This window comes from Eulemur rufifrons, chromosome 8, assembly GCF_041146395.1.
Source record: "Eulemur rufifrons isolate Redbay chromosome 8, OSU_ERuf_1, whole genome shotgun sequence".
Lineage (NCBI taxonomy): Eukaryota > Metazoa > Chordata > Mammalia > Primates > Lemuridae > Eulemur > Eulemur rufifrons.
The window spans coordinates 38,174,287-38,194,832 of NC_090990.1; the positions used below are offsets into that span (position 1 = coordinate 38,174,287).

Consider the following 20,546-nt stretch of genomic DNA (forward strand, 5'->3'; position numbering starts at 1 on the left):
AAATTATGGCAGGAGAGAGTAAAGGGAAGGGGAAGAGAGAGAGAAGGAAGGCAGAGGGAAGAAGTTGTTCAAAAGGAAGGTGGAGAAAGGAAGAAGAAGAGGATGACTAAGAGGCAGAAAAGGAGAATACAGACCCCCTTGAATGACAGACACACTGAAGGCACCCTGGGCTGTTGGTCAGAACAGGGGAGTGTAGCAGGCAGCCTGCAGGTCACTCTCAGCCAAGGCTCCAAGTTGCCAACAAAGCTTCACATACTCACGGCAACTGCTCCTTGGGAGAAGGGAAGTCCTCAAAGAATAGCAGTTGGGCAAAAGGGAGTAGGAGACAAGCTTGGCACTGGCCGGCACTGCTGCTGTGTGCCTGGCTCGCTCAGCCTCTCTGATTCTGAGAGCAGCCACTGCACAGAAGCTCCACCTTCTGCCATCCTCATCTGAGGGGCACTGGTTCCCAGCCCCTCCCTCTCATGTGTCTTCCCCTCATGCTCCCTTCTCCCATGAGTAATGCCCTAGGAAGCAAAACTTCAGTTGCCCGGAGGTTGTACCTCTGGGGTGCTGTACTAATTTCCATTGTATATTAAACCTTTATGAACTTAAACTGGATGTGCTCTTAGACCCCCAGCCAAGCCCACTTTATAGAGAAGTGCTTTGTAGATGCACTCTCCCCTATTGCTGTAGTAATCTTCCTAAAACCTGTTGGTTTCCATACAAATGTCATGGGATACAATCCAAACTCCTTATGCCAACACACAAAATCTTTCACAACCTGTGTCATTCCTACCTTCTTGCCTTTGCACATCTATATTCTTTTTTCTGGAACATTCTTATCCATTCATGCCTTGAGCTAACTCCTATTCATCTTACAAAGTGCAGCATCTGTGTCAGCAACTCCAAGGCACCTTCCCTGACTCCCTAAACTGGGCCAGAGAACCTTCTGCTGGGTTCCCACAGCTCAGATGTCTCTCTTCATCATTATACCTATCACATGCTATTTTCACTGCCTGCTTACTAATCTGTCTTCTCCTCTCATCTGTGAGTTCCTTGAGGGCAGGAACCCTGCCTCATTCCCCTGGCTTTCCCTAGCACACAGCACAGGGCCTAGCACATGTTAGGTTTTCATGAGCAGTCTGATGAATAAATGAGTGGATGAGTCTCGTACCAGTCTTGGACAGCATTGAAGGATTCCTCATTGGTGATGTCATACATCAGAATGAAGCCCATGGCCCCACGGTAATAAGCTGTTGTGATGGTCCGGTACCGCTCCTGCCCAGCTGTGTCCTGGGGAGAGAAAGGAAAGAGTCAGTCTCTTGAAAGTCTGCTTTAATTCCTAAAAAGTCCCCAAGGCAATTAAGTAAAAATCCAAGGCATCTGTAAGGAGCACCTGTTATGTGTCTTGTATTGTGCTTGGTGACTACAATAAAATAGTAAATAGTTTTTAAAACCTCATAGAAATCAATAAGAAAACAATTAAAATCCCAATAGAAAAATGGGCAAGAGGTATAAACAAGTCACAGAAGAAATGTAAGTGGATCATTATTATACAAAAAAGTTTTATTGGCCAGGTGCGCTGGCTCATGCCTGTAATCCTAGCACTCTAGGAGGCCAAAGTGGAAGGATCACTTGAGGTCAGGAGGTGGAGACCAGCTTGAGCAAGAGCAAGACCCCATCTTTACTAAAAATAGAAAAATTAGCCAGGCCACGCCTGTAGTCCCAGCTACTCAGGAGGCTGAGGCAGGAAGATCACTAAAGCCCAGGAGTTTGAGGTTGCAGTGATCTGTGCCGATGCAAGACTCTGTCTCAAAAAAAAAAGTTTTATCCTTATTTTTAATAATAATTTCCATTATAGATGAGGTTTCAGTGAGATGCACAACCTCACACCTTGCTTGTGGGAGTGGAACTTGGTTCTACCTTTCTGGAAATCAATTTATTAATAGAAGTCAAAAGAGCCTACTCTTTGATCCAGAAATATTCCTTCTAAAATTTTTTCTTATAAAAATAGAAAATCAGACAAATATGTATGCATAAAAATGTTTGTTACAGCTTTATTTAGACAATAAAAAGTATTATCAACTTATATATTCAACAACAGAAGAATGATTAAAATGTAAGACTTTTTTCCTATAATCCTAGCACTCTGGGAGGCCGAGGTGGGAGGACTGCTTGAGCTCAGGAGTTCGAGACTAGCCTGAGCCAGAGTGAGACCTCATGTCTGCTAAAATAGAAAAATAGCCAGGCATGGTGGTACATGCCGATAGTCCCAGCTACTCAGGAGGCTGAGGCAAGAAGATCGCTTGAGCTCAGGAGTTTGAGGTGGCTGTGAGCTATGATAACGCCACTGCACTCTACCCAAGGCAACAGAGTGAGACTCTGTCCCCCCCCCAAAAAAAAATTTATGTAAGAATATTTAATGATATGAGACAATGCTTGAATGTGTGATATAATATCAGTTTTGTAACTATATATGTCCAGAAAAAAACTGGAAAAAAACACATCAAAAGGTTAATAGAGATTATATCTGAAAAAGAGACAAGAATTTTTCTGGGATTTTTATTTTCTTTATGTATCTTTATTTTCTCTACAAAGGGCATGTATTATTACTCTTATATAAGGAAAAATAAACTAACATTGAAACATTTTTTTAAAAACGACTAAGACAATTCTTGATCTCAAGCAGCTGACAGTCTAGTTGGAAAGAAAAACGTGTAAGAAAGCAGCAAAGACAAGCCCAACAGCAAAGTTACTGGAGCACACTGGGATGCTTCACAGATGTCCACACAGTAAGAACCACCCAATTTTCTCTACATCATCACAGTTTTAGAATGTGTGATGCTTGAGGATGCATAAAACATTTCCTCACATATTATTTCATTTAAACTTTATAAAATCCCTCTAAGTCATTAGTATTCACATTTTATAGTTGAGAATGCAAAAAAATGCAGAAAGAGTAAGTGGCTTTCCCTAGGTCACAAAGCTGGTGACAAAAGCTAGGCCTTAAATCCAGAACTTCTGATTCCAAGTCCAATGTGTGTACCACTACACCTCAATCAATGGAAGACTGATTTATTTGTAAGCATCTACTGAAAACTATTTAAAATGATAATAAAAGTAAATAATGAAAATAGTAATAACTACAGCATGCCATTAGTTTTACATACATTGTACCCGTTATCCACAAAGCCCTGTAGAGTATATGTTGTTATTCTCATCTTACAGATGAGGAAACTAAGGTTCATTCAAAACAAATTTGTCTGACTTCTATACCCATTATAACATACTGCCTTAGCCATGAAACATACTTTGTGTGCTATAAAAATGGAAGAAGCACCACCCCTGCCCTGGGGAAGCCTCAGTAGAGTTGTAGAGGTGACTAAGACATAACAGCAAACTAATAACTAGCAAAATGAGGCAATATGTCATCAGTACCAGATAAGTGGTACAGAAAAAATGTGTCATACAAATTCAGGTAAGGCAGAAACATTGTGGTTTGAGGTAGGTATGGAAGACATCAAAGCAGAGATAGTGTATCCATTAGAATAGGCTGGGTTCTTCAGGTACAAACGATCCCAAAATCTCAACAGTTTAAGCAACAAGGTTTTATTTTCACTACTATTACATATTCATCAGGGGTTGACTGAGTCCTCTGCTTTTTGTCTTCCTTATTGTAGGATAAGGACTGACAGAGCTGCTAACAGAGGTAAAAAATTATATTGGCTCTTAAAACTTTTGCTTTTCCCATTTCACCAGCCAAAGCAAGTCACATAGCCACACCCACTTTCCAAGGAGTAAGAAAGTGCAATACTGTAATATGCCCAGAAGAGAATCAGAAATATCTGGTAGACAGCACAATGATACTCATGGGTGGAATCTGCACCAAGCCCAGGAGCATCACCTAAAGACAGGCTTATTTGGCAACATAAGGAGAAAAACTTTTCTAAAGAAGAGTTTTCCAAGCAGAAAAGTTAAGGACAGGTATTTTAGCAGAAGTGAGAGTTTTTGACAGTGAGTACTCCAGAATAATTTAAGGAATGGCAGAAAATGGGAAATGAGTAGGTGATGAAGCCAGAAAGTGCTCTGAATGTTATGCTGTGGGGTATGAACTCTATCTCTTAAGATTAAAGGTTTTGAGGCAGGGGATTAACATAATTAGATCTGAGCTTTAGAAAGATCACTCTGGCAACGGCGTAGAGAATGGATCAGAAGGAATAGAGATGGGAGGCAGGAAGGATGGTTAGAAGATCTTTGTAGTGGTTCAGATGAGACCAGATAAGGATTTGAACTAGAGTGGTAGCAACAGGGATAGAGCAGGAACAGATTCATTGAAGTATTTAAGAGGTGAAATGATAGGGCATAGTGACTGATCAGATGTGAAGGGATGAAAAATTAAAGATAACAGTTATGTTTCTGTCAGGGCTCAGCTTCTCCATGTCCTCAGCAATTCAGCTCTGCCCAGACTTGCACAACTTTACTCAGCAAAACAAAACCTGCATTTAACATAGCCACGCTCCTTGGAGAACATATGAGTCACCATCTCCTGTTCATTAAACAAGGTCTTTGAGCATCTTACTCTTCATCTCAATCAGCTTATCAGAATATTTCTTCTGACAACATATAGCAGTTCTCCCTAAGAGTTCTGACAAACACGGTTTTCTCCAGCTCATGAATGAGTAAGTGAGGCTAATGGTGATTTTAAGTTGAAGCCAATGCTCATTTAACATTCTTTTTTTTTTTTTTTTTTTTTTTTTGAGACAGAGTGTCGCTTTGTTGCCCTGGCTAGAGTGAGTGCCGTGGTGTCACCCTAGCTCACAGCAACCTCAAACTCCTGGGCTTAAGCGATCCTACTGCCTCAGCCTCCCGAGTAGCTGGGACTACAGGCATGCACCACGATGGCCGGCTAATTTTTTCTATATATATTTTAGTTGGCCTCATTTAACATTCTGAAAATCCTAGGGCCCTTAAGAATTATGCTAAATCTACTCTGCCTGTGCTCTAGAAATGGAACAACAAAGCATGGATGATAGCACATTTGTTTACAGCACAGTTTACTGAATATTTTAAGCCCAATGTTAAGACCAGTTGCTCAAAAAAAATTCCTTTCAAAATATTACTGCTCATTAACAATGCACCTCATTACCCAAGAGCCCTGACAGAGATGTACAAGGAGATGAGTGCTGTTTCCATGCCTGCTAACACAACATCCATTCTGCAGCCCATGAATCAAGGAGCAATTTTGACTTTGAAGTCCTATTATTTGGATCTGGGCAAAGTAAACTGAAAACCGTCTGGAAAGTTTTCACCATTCCAGATGCCATTAAGAACACTTGCAATGCATGGAAGGAGGTCAAAATATCAACATTAACAAGAGTTTGGAATAAGTTGATTCCAAACTTTGGAATCATGGATGACTTTGAGGGGTTCAAGACTTTAGTGGAGAAAGTAAATGCAGATGTGGTGGAAATAGCAAGAGAACTAGAATTAGAAATGGAGCCTGAAGATGGGACTGAATTGCGGCAATCTCATGATAAAACTTGAACAGATGAGAAGTTGCTTCTTATGGATGAGCAAAGAACATGGTTTCTTGAGATGGAACCTACTGCTGGTGAAGATCCTGTGAACATCATAGAAATGACAACAAAGGATTTAGAATATTATCTAAAATTAGTTGATAGAGCAGTGGCAGGGTTTGAGAGGATTGTCTTCAATTTTGAAAGAAGTTCTGCCATGGGTAAAATGCTATCTAACGGCTTTGCATGGTACAAAAAAAATCTTTTGTGGAATGAAGAGTCAATCAATGCAGCGAACTTCATTGTTCTCTTATTTTAAAAAATTGCCACAGGTTGGGCTCGTTGGCTCACACCTGTAATCCCAGCACTTTGGGAGGCTGAGGCAGGAAGATCACTTGAACCCAGGAATTTGAGGTTGTAGTGAGCTATGATGATGCCACTGCACTCTACCCCAGGCAACAGCATGAGACCTTGTTTCAAAAAAGAAGAAAGAAAAATTTCCACAGCCACCCCAACTTTCAGCAACCTCCACCCTGATCAATCAGCAGCCATCAACATCGAGGGAAGACCCTCCACGAGCAAAAAGATTATGACTCACTAAAGGCTCAGATGATCGTTAGCATTTTTTTAGCAATAAAGTATTTTTTAATTAATGTATGTACATTGCTTTTTGGACAGAATGTTATTGCACACTTAATAGACTATAGTATAGTGTAAACATGACTTTTATATGCACTGGGAAACCAAAACATTCACGTAACTTGCTTTATCGAAAGATTCACTTTCTTGCAATGGTCTGGAACTGAACCTGCAATATCTCTAACATATGCCTGTACCTACTTCATAGAGTTTTGTGAGGATTAAGAAAGTTATTATAAGTAAAATGCTTCGAACAGTTCCTGGTGCATAATAAATGTTGTATAGGCATCAGTTATTGTTTTTGCACTTCCAGGGTCAGCCCCCAGAGCAGGGCCAGCTTCCCAGGATCTGCCCAGCTGGAGTGGATGGATCTCATGCCATGTATCCCTTCCCTGTCCATTCAAACCAGCCCAGAGTTGCCACCAGACAGAGTCTCAATATGATGTTTCTCTTAAAGAGTAGCAATATGAGCCAGGCGGGTGGCTCACATCTGCAATGCTAGCACTTTGGGAGGCCGAGGCAGGAGGATTGCTTGAGCCCAGGAGTTTGAGACCAGCCTGAGCAAGAGCGAGACTCCGTCTCTACAAAAAACAGAAAAATTAGCTGGGCATGGTGGTGCGCGCTCGTAGTCCCAGCTAGCTACTCAGGAGGCTGAAGTGTGAGGATCACTTGAACCCAGGAGTTTGATGTCGCAATGAGCTATGATGATGCCACCGCACGCGAGCCAGGTGACAGAGTGAGACTTTGTCTCAAAAAAAAAAAAAAATTATTAAGCCTTAGTTTCCACATCTGTGAAGTGGTGATAATAATACCAACTTTGAAGTGGTTGTGTGAGAATTACAGATAATGAATGGGTAGAGCCTGTCAGGGCACTGAGCACATGGTAGGTGCTAAATAAAGCTCATAGTAGGTGCTGTTATTACTGTTGATATGGTTGTCGTTATATCAGTTAAAGAAAAGCAAGGTTGGAAACACAACCATCCAGCTCTCACTATCCTGTGCTCAATGGAAAGTAGCCCAGAGAATTGCTTCTGAACCTCCCTCTGTCTTTTATTTTTAAAAATCACATTGACGAACATTGATTCCCCTCCCACTGATGAAAGTCAGAAATAGAACCAAAGAAGAGACAGGAAGGAGGAGAAAAAAAGGGGAATGACTCACTGGCTACTTGAGGCAGGAGACCATGTCATCAAAAGCAATCAATTCACTTTTACACAGCAGACATTCATTGAGCTCTTCATATCGGAAGAGCATTGTGCCAGAGAACAGCCAGGAGCAAGCCTCTGCTCTGCCTCCCACAGCCCCATCAGTGTGGCAGACAGACACATGGGCAAGAGGGAAGGGGACTAATGTCAACTGAAACCTACTATGTGCCAGGCACTTTGACAAGTGCTTTATATATGAGATTCATTTATTATTTGTTGTAACAAAACTGTTAATTGAGCATTGCTATGTACCAGGCACATGCTAAGCACTTTTCCTATTTTATTTAATTTTCAGAATAGCCTTCTAAAATACTATGACTTCTATTTACAGATGAGGAAAAGTTAGGTAACTTGCCTAAGATCTTGCAGCCAGGTCATTGCAGACTGAGATTCAAACCTGGGTCTGTCTGATTCCAAAGCCTGTGCTCTTTCCAGGATTCCCTTTATGTCATTTCTCTTAATTGTTACATCAGCCTGAGGCAGGACAAATTTGAGTCTCCATTTTAAATATGAATTAACAGAGGATCTTAGAAGTCAACTAAATTGCTAGAGTCATAAGCTATAACGAGGCAGAGTTAGAATTCAAAATTCCGTCTTTTGACCAATGCATTTTCAGTACAGCCTAAAGTATTCTAGATCCTCCTCAGCTCCAGCTTTCATTTCAAAGCATACATGAAATCACATGTGTCTGGTACACAGGTGCTCAACTAATATTCAGTCCAGCACAGACCCTTCATTTCTCTGTGGCATTTCTTCTTGGTCACTCACACATGCCACACTCATTTCTGCTCCATAGTTCTGTTCATGCTATTCTCTCTGCCACACGTGCCCTCTCCCAGCTTCTCTGCTTGTCTTGACCATCAGATTGCGGAATTCTAGTGTTAAAAGGAAATCTTAGAAGTTATTCAATCCACCCTTTCACTCAAAATATGAATTCCTTCCACTGCATACTTGTATTGGGTGTCTCCAATGTTGGACGCCCACCACCTGGCAAGGCAGCCATTCCACTGATGCATAGTTCTGCCTGTTAGAAGATTTTTTTCCTTTTGTTGAGCTGAAATCTACATGTGGTAATTTCTATCCATTGATTTAACTCTGTTCTCTGGAGACACAAAGAATAAATCTAATTCTTCACTCATGTGGCAGACTTCCAAATATTTAAATCCTTGTGTTTAACTCTTAGAGTTTACAAAGTTTTTTTCTTATTATCTCAGTTAATCCTAGAGAAACCCTATGAGAGAAAGACCAATATCTCTATTCCACAAAAGGGGCTACTGAGGATTGAAGAGGTAAAAGACAGGCAATGATGAGAAGGGCTTAAGTAAATCCAGGTTTTCTGTCTCCAAGAGACCAGTGCTCTTTTCACAAGGCTACATCACTGATGTTTTAAATCACCTGTCACAGGGACCTTGACAATTGCCAGAATGACCAGAACAGTGAAGGGAACCAACTGAGGAAGGACGATGTTTAGCTCTCAGGGGAGTAATACTGCTATGTTCAAATATCTAAAGTGGCTAAAGGGTTTACTTTCTCTCTTTTCTTTCATATCTTCCCTTGGCACTGAATCTATGCCAAGCAGTGGCTAGGTCCTGAAGATAAACAGATGAATACAACACGGTACTTGCTTAAAGTCTACAGTGTCTGTTTACTGTAGTAGGTACACAGAAGTTGGATGGGGGTTCTGAAGCAGAAGAGGCCCATCCCCATAGAGCCTTCCTAGTGCCTTTCCTTAAGGCAACATTTTTCCTTCAGAGCTCAGCTCAGCAGAGAAGCTTCCCTGACCATCTTGGCAAAGTCAAATGCCCCAATTATATGCTTTCCTGGCACCATGTACTTCTTGGTAGCTCTCATCCCCACTGTAATTTTGTATTTAGTTGTGTAATTATTTGATTAAGGTCTGTCTCTCCTGCCAAACTGCAAGTGCCACAAGAACAGGATGTCTGGTTCTACTTACTATTGTGTCTCCAGTGCCTGGCACAGCACCTGGAACATAGGGTTAGAGTGTTCCGATAAATATTAATACTTGTTGAAAGGATAGATTTATTGGGTGTCTGCAACATTTTGGATGGAGCACACAGTATGTCAGATGGTGTTTTCTAAAATTGAAATCTCATCATCACCCTCTATGTCTACATCCCTTCCCTGGGTTCCTATAGCCCACATGATGGAGTCCAAGCTTCTCATTAGATACAGACTTTTCAGGATCTAGCTCAGGCTTTCCTTCCAGTTCTTTCTCTCTCATTCCTTGACTGAACCAATGAGCTCCAGTTTTACCTAACTACCACTGGTTTCCCAAACACACTGCTCCTTCATACCCCTGGGCTTTTGCATATGCTGATCTTTGCCAGGAAGGCCCTTCCCTTTTATAATTCACAACGTTATTCAAAGGTCACATCCTCTCTGGTTTTCTCTGACCTCCTTTGCCCCCACAAAGTAACTTCCTTCCCTTCCCTTTAATGGTTTGGCATTATATCATTGCACATATCACATTTATTACAGTTACCTGGGGTGGGGGGATGGTGTTTTTTCATTTTTGTTTTTTTGAGACAGAATCTTCTTGCTCTGTCATCCTCAGTAGAATGCAGTGGCACCATCATAACTCACTGCAACCTCAAATTCCTGGGTTCCAGCAATATTCCTGCCTCAGCTTCCCAAGTAGCTGGGATTATAGGTGCACACCACAATGCCCGGCTAATTTTTCTATGTTTAGTAGAGAAGGGGTCTCACTTCTGTTTAGGCTGGTCTTGAACTCCTGAGCTCAAGCAATTCTCCTGCCTCAGCCTCTCAGAGTGCTAGGGTTATAGGTGTGAACCACTACGGCCAGCCTTACTGGTTTTAGCTATCTCTTCTTTCAGGTTATGAGCACCTAGAGACCAAATCATATTTAGCTAAATCCCAGGCCATCACCTGACACATAGCAGGAACTTAGTAAGAATGCTAGTGAATGAAACTCAAGGGCTGACTATGTGCTGAGTAGAAAAAACTCATTTAGCACTTCAGGGCTGGTTGGAATAGGGTCTGTGAGATCATACATACCACCTCCTTTTTCTGGTCACTTTCCAAATTATAGACAAAGAGAGGAAGGCCTAGAGCAGTGACAAGTTGGGAGGTCACACAAAGAGTGGAAGGTTATCTCGGGGGCCTCCATCCCTGCTCCCCCAGCCAGACTCCTCTCTCTCTTCAGTTCACTCCCTCCAGGCCAGATTAGGGGGTGGGCATGATGAGCACCAGGGAGGCAGGTAACTAGAGCTTTCAAGCCGGCTCTCCCCACATCCCACCCTCCGACCCACAGCTGCTCAGCTCTGCTCCTTTGTATTAGCAGCAGCTGGGAGCCGAGGCATTATGTCCCATGGGAATGGGAGGGAACTGGAAGGAGAGAGCTCTTCAGGAAGGAGAGAGCAGTTCAGTGGAGCCTGAGAGAAGCAGAGGACTGTGGAGTGGTAAAAGTGGTCCTTTGCAGCTAGCTTAATGTTACACCTATCTGTCCTCAGCAGTACAGCCCACATTACAGAGTCCCCTACAGTTTACAAGCACTTTTGTTACACCATTTCACTGGATCCTGACGATGACCCTGTGATGCAGACTTTTTAGAACCAGAAGAAATCAGTCTTAGAGCTCATCAATTCTGACTCCTTTATTCTACAGATAGGGAAACTGAGACCTGGACACTCAGTGACTTTCCCAAGGTCACACAGCTACTTATTTTTTGGCTTGTCTGGGACTAAAATCCAAATATTCTGTATCAACGTCCAGTGCTTTTTCCAGCACACCATGTATCATTGCCACTACTGATTTTTTCAAGGACACCTAATTAGTAACTGCCTAGATCCTTGAAGGCAGAGGGCAGGAAAGGGGTTATTGGAACCCAGGATCTAGGATTAGAAAGCACTTCTCTGTCCTCCGTAATCCCATCTAACCTTTGAGGTCTGGGTCAAAGTGCACCTGTTCTGGGAAGTCCTTCAGGATCCAGTGTCAAAATTCATCATCATTCCTTCTGGGCTTCCACAGAATGTACCTGGGCCTTTATTTTAGCCACAGCAGAGCTCAGAATATCAAGCTGGAAGGCCCTTTCGAGGGAATCGATTCCTCGTGTATTTACTGAGCTTATGCTGTGCCAGTGTATAAGACCCATGTGATCTCTGCCCTCAGGACTCTCACAGTCTAGTGGGGAAGTTACCATGCGTGGGACAAATCCCATGCAAGGTACACACAAGGTCAACTCCCTCATTTTACAGATGTGAAACAGACACCAGAGGTATGAGTGCCCTGTTTTCTTATTTTTGGCATTGGTCTCTCACACAAAACCCTCAAAAACTCAAAACTCTCAAACTCTCATGGATGTGGCTATTGATTTCCATGATTTCCACTAAGATACAGGTACCACATTTTACTTCAAGCAGGTAAACTGAAGTTCATAGGGCTTCCTTTCATTGTTCCTCAATGTATGTGGCATATAAATATTCTTTGAATGAATGGATCATAGCACCTATATCAGGAATTTGTTTCCACTCCCATCTCTCTCTCTCATTTAGACTGTGGAGGAGGGGCTGTGCCTTGTCATTTCTGTGCCCTCAATGTCCACAGCAATACTTGAAACCTGGCAGGTACTCCAAAAATATTGAATGAAGAAAGAAATGAATGAATGAGGGAAGGGTAGATAATATGATCTCTCTGTTGCCTGAAATAACAAAGATAACATCCCTCAAACACACACCCTCTTCTTGAAACACCCTTTTTCTTTGGCTTCTGTGAAACCTCACCTCGACAGTTCTCTCCCTTCTTCTCTGCCTGCCCCTGCTCTGTCTCCTGCATTAGCTCCTTATCCTCCCCTGGGCCCTGACTTCCAAGTTTCAGATGGAAATTTCTAACTGTCTCCTGGGTATCTCCACTTCGTCTGAAGCCCTCCAACATGTACACGATTGACTATTATGACCCATTTCATTTGTGTCTTCTCCAGCAAATAAGCCCTCATGAGCACCCCACACATATCTGGGCACATAGCAGGTATTCTAAAGAAGCTTGCTGAATGAACCATCATCCATAATACCCCAGTGTTTTGGCAAGGACAAATTTAGCATCAGAGTTGCCAATCCATTTCCTGTTCACTCTTTTTGCCTCCAAATTGACATCAGCACAATTCACAGAATCCTGAGACGTCTCTCTGGGCAATTCACTTAATTTGCCACCTGCTGCTGTACCCTTTATGTGACTCACCCAACTCCCCTTCAAGACAGGAAGATGTGGGGAGAGAAGTGAGGTGGGAGAGAGCCAGGAGGAAAAAAAAGAAGCTTGGAACAAGATTATACTTAATATATCCTCAGGTCACAGAAAGTAAAAGGAAATGAAAAGAGTTGGATCTTGTGCTAAGAAATTGCAGGTGATAAAAATAGGACTCTTTTTAAACAGACACTTTGCAGAAAATAAATGGTTAATAAATACGTAAGTGATTATTCAATAAGTAATCAGAGAAATGCAATTTGAAATGAGATACCATTTTTTGCCTATTGAATTAGCTAAGCTAAAAGTAAGATAATATTCAATGCTCACAAAGGTAAAAGTAAAATAGGGATTTCATTACTGAGAATCTGTCTAAAGGAAATTATCAGAAACCTAGGAAAGGTTTTACAAACATGGATGATTATTGAAACATTATTTATAACAACCCCAAATTAGAAAGTAGTTAAATGTCAAACAATGGGAGAAAACTAAGCTTTGAGGGGCTGGAGATTGAGACAGCCTCATCTTTTTTTTGTTTGTTTGTTTTTGTTTGTTTGTTTTTGGAGACAGGGTCTCATTCTGTTGCCTAGACTGGAGTTGAGTAGAGTTGAGTGGCATGATCACAGCTCACTGCAGCTTCAACTCCTGGGCTTAAGCAATCCTCCTGCCTCGGCCTCCTGAGTAGCTACAACTACAGGCACACACCACCACGCCTGGCTAATTTTTTTTTTTTTTTTTAATCTTTTGTAGAGATGGGGTTAGGCTGGTCTCAAACTCCTGGCCTCAAGCAATTCTCCTGCCTTGACCTCCCAAAGTGCTGGGATTACAGGTGTGAGCCACTGCACCTGGCAGAGCCTCATTCTTTTACCACTGTTTAGAATGCCTGACACACGGTAAGTGCAATAAATATTGTTGAATGAATGAATTAATGAATGGTTATGGCTCATTCTCCCTATAGAGTACAATGAAGTCATTAAAAACATATTCATAAAGATTTTCTACTGGAAGTTGGAATCCACTAAGGAGTGTGTAACAACTCACCTGCCGAATCAAAAAAAAAAAAAAAAAAAAGATTTTCTAACAATGTTAGTTATACTTATGTTATAGTGTTAAGTTAAAAAAAAAGGCAGGATATAAAATTGAATATATAATCTGATCTCAACTATGTTAAAAATTCATAGAAAAGAAGCTGGAAAGAAACCAACCAAAATGTTGGTAATATTTTCTTTTTTATGCTTGGCTGTAATTTCAAAATATTTTTAAATGAGTATATATTACTCCTATAATTAAGGAAAAAACTAAATCCCTAGTGAGTACTGGCAGTTGCTATTCTTATAACTAATCCAGGGACAAGGAAATATAGGAAAAATATGGACCACCAACCATAAGCTGATCATTATTGCAACTGGATGATGGAGTCTGTGTACTATTTATTCTTTCTACTTGAATTGAGTATGTGTTTGAAATTTTCCATAATAAACAGCTTAAAAAAAATGGGAAGCCTGAAACAGCACAGCATCTGGGGAGGATGCAAGCAGTTCCATTTTCACTGGAGTGTAAAATACCATATTTCATGGATTTTAAGATTTCCACTTTTTCACATTTTAGCATCTCTGAAATAAGGATGTGTCTTACAAGTGATAGTATCTTAGATTCTCTGAAACGAAGTATCTAAAATAGTAGGTGAGAGAGGAAGTAGGAAGTGAGACTGGAACTAGATCATGGAGGTCTTAAATACCAGGCCAAGGTGCTTGGACATTGTCCTGAAGAGAACAGGGAGCCACTGAGGGATTTAGTGTGTCCAACATAAGGCCTATCACCTGGAGGACACTTAGTTAGTGTGTGCTAAATGGTAAAGCCACTGAGGTTTGGGTCACTGCTGCTTATGCCAAGTGCCAGGGCCAAGAGTTTGATCCCTTGCTCTCCTCTCCTTCTTGTCATTTTATGAGACCCAGGTCTCTCTAGTTCTGTAGGGCAGAACCATTGGGTAGTCTGTGAAAGTGGTCTTTCTCCCTCCAATCCCCCACATTGCTACTATTTTCCTGAAAGCAATAAATATCTCCCAGAACCTGAGCTAGTACCATAGCTGATGTGAATGTCCACAGCTCTGGGTCCCATGGCACCTTCTTTTTTTTTTTTTTTTTGAGACAGAGTCTCACTCTGTTGCCCAGGCTAGAGTGAGTGCCGTGGCGTCAGCCTAGCTCACAGCAACCTCAAACTCCTGAGCTCAAGCGATCCTACTGTCTCAGCCTCCCGAGTAGCTGGGACTACAGGCATGCACCACCATGCCCGGCTAATTTTTTCTATATATATATATTTTTTAGCTGTCCATATAATTTCTTTCTATTTTTAGTAGAGATGGGGTCTCGCTCTTGCTCAGGCTGGTCTCGAACTCCTGAGCTCAAACGATCCGCCATGGCACCTTCTGACATAAAATTTCAAAGCCAAAACCTCAGCTTGGAGCCTGGCCTAGGGCCTACTTCTAAACTCCTTTCCAAATGGAGACACAAGGGGTTAACATATACAGAGCAGGTGAAAGATTAGATTGAACTCCCCAGGACTTCTGGGGCTTAACTAGAAAGAGAAATCAGGCCTCCGAGATCTTCATCCTGCCCTGGGCTGTGCTTTCCCTCAGGTCTCATGGCTGCTTTCTTTTGGGAGTTGGCCCAAGTCACCATAGCAGACAAGTCCCTGAGGATCATTTGCATACAGGTGCCAGAGTGTTCTAAAAATAGGACCAAGACTCAGTTCCACAAAGCAAACACCTTGAATTTATTTACAAGGGAGAGAGGACAACCATCTGAGGAGTGAGGAGAAAGTTGTCAGAGGCAGCCTGGCATTGGTAAAGGAGCCCCATGGCTCAGGCTGGGAGTCAGGAGGCCTGGTTATGGTTTAATCACTAACCTGCTCTGTGGGCTTATGAATACTATCCACCCCTGGCTTGGATTCTCCATCTTTAAAATAGGGATATTAGACTAGATGAGTTTTAGGGCCCCTTCTAGCTCTAAGGAGTCAGGATAAATAGTAATAATAATTATAATCAAATAATAATAATTGCTAACATGAATTGAGAACATACTAAGTATAATGCACTATGACAAGCATTTTTCATGCATTAAGTCATCAATCCTCACAACTAGTTCCTAGAGGTAAGACAAAGAAAGGTTAAGAACCTGCCCAAGTTAGCAAATGTTGGAGCTGGGACTTTAATCCCTATGCTATACTGCTTCCCAGAATGCTAGGATGCTGAACTTCTTTCTAACCTAATAGTTTCATTGCCTTAAGCTCTTCCTACTCCTCTCCATTCTTTTCTCCCCAGGTTCTGACCACCCTGGCCTACTCCCTCTGTACCAGACATTGTGTTCCTCAAAGTCTCTGTGCTTTGCTCATGCTGTTCCCTCTGCCTGGAACAACCTTATCCTCTGCCCTGCTGAACAAGTTGCTACTTACCATTCAGAATTCAGCTCAAATGCTTCCTCCTCTATGACTCACATTTCCCCCAACACCCAGAGGCAGAAGTAATGACTGGCTGCCATTTGTTTTTTTGTTTGTTTGTTTGTTTGTTTTGAGACAGAGTCTTGCTCTTGCCCGGGCTAAAGTGCCATGGCATCAGCCTAGCTCACAGCAACCTCAAACTCCTGAGCTTAAGCAATCCTCCTGCCTCAGCCTCCCGAGTAGCTGGGACTACAGGCATGTGCCACCATGCCAGGCTAATTTTTTTTTCTATATATATTTTTAGCTGTCCAGGTCATTTTTTCCTATTTTTAGTAGAGATGGGGTCTCGCTTTTGCTCAGGCTGGTCTTGAACTCCTGACCTCGAGCAATCCTCCTGCCTCAGCCTCCCAGAGTGCTAGGATTACAGGCGTGAGCCACCGCACCAGACCTGGCTGCCATTTGTTGAGACAGGGTGTGCCAAGCACTGTGCTAATTCTTACAACCACTTTCTCACAGAGGTTCCATTTTCATACTCATTTTACAGATGGAGTAACTGAGATTCAGAGGTTAAATACCTTGACCAAGGTTATACAGCTGATAAAGATGTGAATCAGACAGTGGGACCTTGCAGGCTTTCAAACCCCTGTTCTATAATACCTTCTGTCTAAGGAAACACTACATGAATTGTCAAGGTGCTTGTCTCCTCTACCAGACTATAAACTCTGCTAGTGGTCTGTGTGTAAACTCTATGCAAACTCTTTTAGTGGTTTTGTTTGTTTGTTTTTGGATGATTGAATGAACTGCTAGGGAGTAATTTGCAGCAGCATACCTGTGGGAAATATTGAGCTAGAGTCAAGACCAAACCTGAAGGAAAGAAAAAGGTGAAGTCTCTCACTCTGTCTAATGTCTCCCTGTCACTTTAAATCCCTTTGGGAACAAGACAAAAATATTTTTTTAAAAAATTCTCTGTACCTTGGCATCCACTCAGGGATGGGATGACCTCCTCCAAGAAACCTCTGAAAATAACCCTCATTCTCATCCTCCCCTTAATTTTAGTGTCCCTTCAGCACTTATATGTCATTTAATTAAACACCATAAGCACTTAATGATCAGGCACTGTGAGGAGCAGCAGAAAGAGTATGGATTTTGAGATCTAACATCTCTGAATTCAAATTCCAGTTCTTTTACTTCCTAGCATGTGATCTTGGGCCAGTTACTACATTTGACTTCCTGAGCTGTAGATTTGTTAGCTGCAAAATGGGGTTGATATTAATATCCTTTTCTAGGTATTGTTGGGAGGATAAAATGAGATAAGTATTGTGACAGTGCCTTGGTAACTGTAAAGCTCTGTATAAACATTATTCCATGTATAAATCATTCCATTTATAGCTTGCCCTCAATAATCTGCCGTTCTTCCCCCTGGTGTCATACCCAGCACAGGCCTCAGATTCCCAGAGAGCTAGAGGTGTAGGAAAGTGGGAGGAGGGAGGAGCCCAAGAAAGCAGGGCTGATAACTGCCTGAGCAAACTTCCGCTGGAAGGAAATTATAGGGCTAATTATGCCTCTGCTGGTGGTAAATTTCCAGGCCAGTCTTTGGGCTCAATCAGTTGACACAGCAACACACCGGTGGGGGAGGACAGTATCCTTAAAGGACATTTTCTCTCCTTACAAAATGGCACCTCATGGCAGCCTGAACACAATGTCCAACCTCAGAATCACTTCTGATTTTCTCTATTTACTCATTCTCTTCTCTCTTACCTTCCTTATTTCTTCCTCTCCAAATTCTAGCTGAGAAAACTGAAGGGTTCAGCCTGGAGCCCTATTTAAAATCTTCCCGGCAGCGGAGGCTGGGATGTACTGGGATGGCTCTAGAATAGCAATTAACTGTTGATTGCAGTTAGGTCTCATTTTTTATGTGCAGAAACAGTGTAGTCCAGTGGGAAGAGCCTAGGCTTGTGAGTGAGTCAAAAAAGCCTGCTGTGTGACCTCCAGTAAAGTCCACTTTACTTCTCTGGGCCTCAGTTTCCTCTTATGTATAATGAGGATGACAAGGCCTCCTCTTGTGATCAAATGAGATCGTGGATATATCAGATGATCTGACTGGACTGGTTTCCACAGTAGCTCTTAGAGGAACTCAGGAAAGAAGGCAGCATGCCCTTTCTATAGAGAGGCTAACCCGAGAAAAGCCTCAGACCTCCCAGCCACTAAGGGGAAGAACTGATGGAGGGTAAGAAGGGGGGAGGGTGAAAAATTTGGTCTAGAGCCAAAAGAAGGGTCAGACATTGCAGGTGCAGGGAGAAGAGCTGGCCTTGACTTTGAGAGGTATGAAACCATAGCCTGAACACTTACTTTCATTTTACCAACCTTTATTAACCCTTTACTATTTGAAAGGCCCTGTGCCTCGTGCCAGAGTTGTAGACATGAGTCAGATCTGGCCTCTGCCCTCACAGAGCTTGTAGTCTGGGAGGAAGACAGACAAGTTTCAGACACTTGCAATATAGCTGATAAGCATGAAAAGTTAAGGAAGGGCCCTTAACCATGGCTGGGGGAGCAGGGGGGGGGGCGGGGGTCAGCAAAAGTTTCCCAGAAGAGATGATACTAGAACTGAGTCTTTAAAGTCAAATGGGGCCAGGCGTGGTGACTCACACCTATAATCCTAGCACTGTGGGAGGCTGAGGTAGGAAGATCTCTTGAGGTCAGGCATTTGAGACTGGTCTGTGCAACATAGTGGGACCTGGTCTCTACAACAACAACAACAACAACAACAACAAAAAAAATTAGCTGGACTTGGTGATGCACCTATATAGTTCTATTGGGGAGGCTGAGGCAGGAGGATCACTGGAGCCCAGAAGTTAGAGGTTGCAGTGAGCTATGATCAGGCCACTACACTCCAGCCTAGGCCTGAAGTCTCAAAAAAATTAAAAAATAAAGTCAAATGAGAGTTTGCTGATAGAAAATGGGGAGGAGGGGTAATCTCTGGAGAGGAGGGAATAACCTGGGCAAAGCAAGGAGCAAAAAAGTGCATCCTGACTGTCACAGCCAACAAGACCCTAAGGAGACATGACAATTAAATGTAAGAAAAACAGAATAAACTATGGACTTTCGCTAATAATAATGTATTGATATAAGTTAATTATAACAAAGGTATTATACTAAAATAAGATGGTAATAATAGGGGAAACTGGGTGTGGGGTCAGAACGCTCTGTATTATCTTCATAATTTTTCTATAAATCTAAAACTGTTCTAAAAATTAGAATTGTTTTTTGTATGTGCATCCTGTGTCTGGGCTGGGGTTTGGAGTACAACTGGGTGGGGCATGGACTGCATGCATTCGAGAGAAATCTGAGAGATGAAATTGGTAGTTTAAGTTCTCAAATTTCCCAAATCTCCCAAATAGAAGAGCAGGACAAGAACAGAAAGGAATAAAGGGTGATCCTCAATTTTTTTTTTTTTTTGACAGAAACACTGCCTCATTTATTGCTCCCAGCCCAGCAGGAAGGCGCTCCCACACAGGCCACCTGGACCCCTGCCCACAGGGGACAGAAACGGCAAAAGTAACAGTCCAGCAAGGGGGTCTCATCCCTGGATGCCAGCTGTCGGGGCCCCTCTGGCTTCCACCTGGAACACTGACCCTCAATTTTGAGCTGGGGCAGTGGTGGGGACACTCAGACATCTAACAGATGGGATGTGCACAGACACCCCAGTGGACCTGACCTCCAGCTCCATGGGCCTGAGCTCAGAGCCTCTGCGTCATTAGCACAGAGTTGACAGACTTTGCAGAGGAAGGTGAGAAGCACAGGAGTACAGAGAGGGTAAGAGTTTCCAGCTGTCACCCAGCAACCCAAGGTGTGGGGCAACAGTGTTGGGCAATGGTGTGGGGGAAGGAGGAGTCTGCACAAGGAAGCAATTATAAATCCTCAGTTGAATGGCCTCCCCTACTCCCACCCCTGCCTTAGCAACTCATCAGGCAGGATCCAAGCAAGCTGGGAGAATATCCAGCCTTTGAAGGTATAATGGAGCCTCAATGGCACACTCATGAACTAATCCTCACTCTCTCCTTCACTGTGTGACTTTGGGTAAGTTTATTGAGGACTCAATATGTTAGAGGCACGATGCTAGCTCCTTTCTATATATTGTCTCACTCAATCTTTACTATAATACTAAGAAGTAAGCATTAATATTCTTCCTACTTTACAGCTGGTGAAACTAAGGTTCAGAGACATTGTTACTTATCACACGGATGGTGCCATGTGTTCATTCTACTTATACCACAGCTGAATTAACCAAACCCCCAATCCCTCCTCCCACCCTGTGCCAGAATATGCAGTGGCTCCTTAGTGACCACTACATTATATGCCATGTCACTAAATTACATAGCTATACATCAGTATCTCTCGGCCTTGGGTACCCATTAGACTCACCTGTGAAGTTGCAGGGGATGCAGAAAGGGAGAGAAGTTGGACAGCTAATAGGTTATAGTTTGCAACAGATAATCCATCTCTTTCTGAGACTGTTTGCTGGGAATTTACAAATTTTAGCTGTGACATTGAC

At 42.5% G+C, this 20,546-nt stretch overlaps 1 protein-coding gene across 1 annotated transcript in view; it reads right to left on the reverse strand.

The window, feature by feature from the left end:
* Positions 1–20,546, reverse strand: part of RAB3B (RAB3B, member RAS oncogene family) — a 48,856-nt gene that overhangs the window by 14,266 nt on the left and 14,044 nt on the right. Inside the window, exon 2 of the mRNA XM_069479997.1 lies at positions 1,157–1,275. Within this exon, the coding sequence (XP_069336098.1) occupies positions 1,157–1,275 (119 nt within the window). The remainder of the gene's footprint in view (positions 1–1,156; positions 1,276–20,546) is intronic.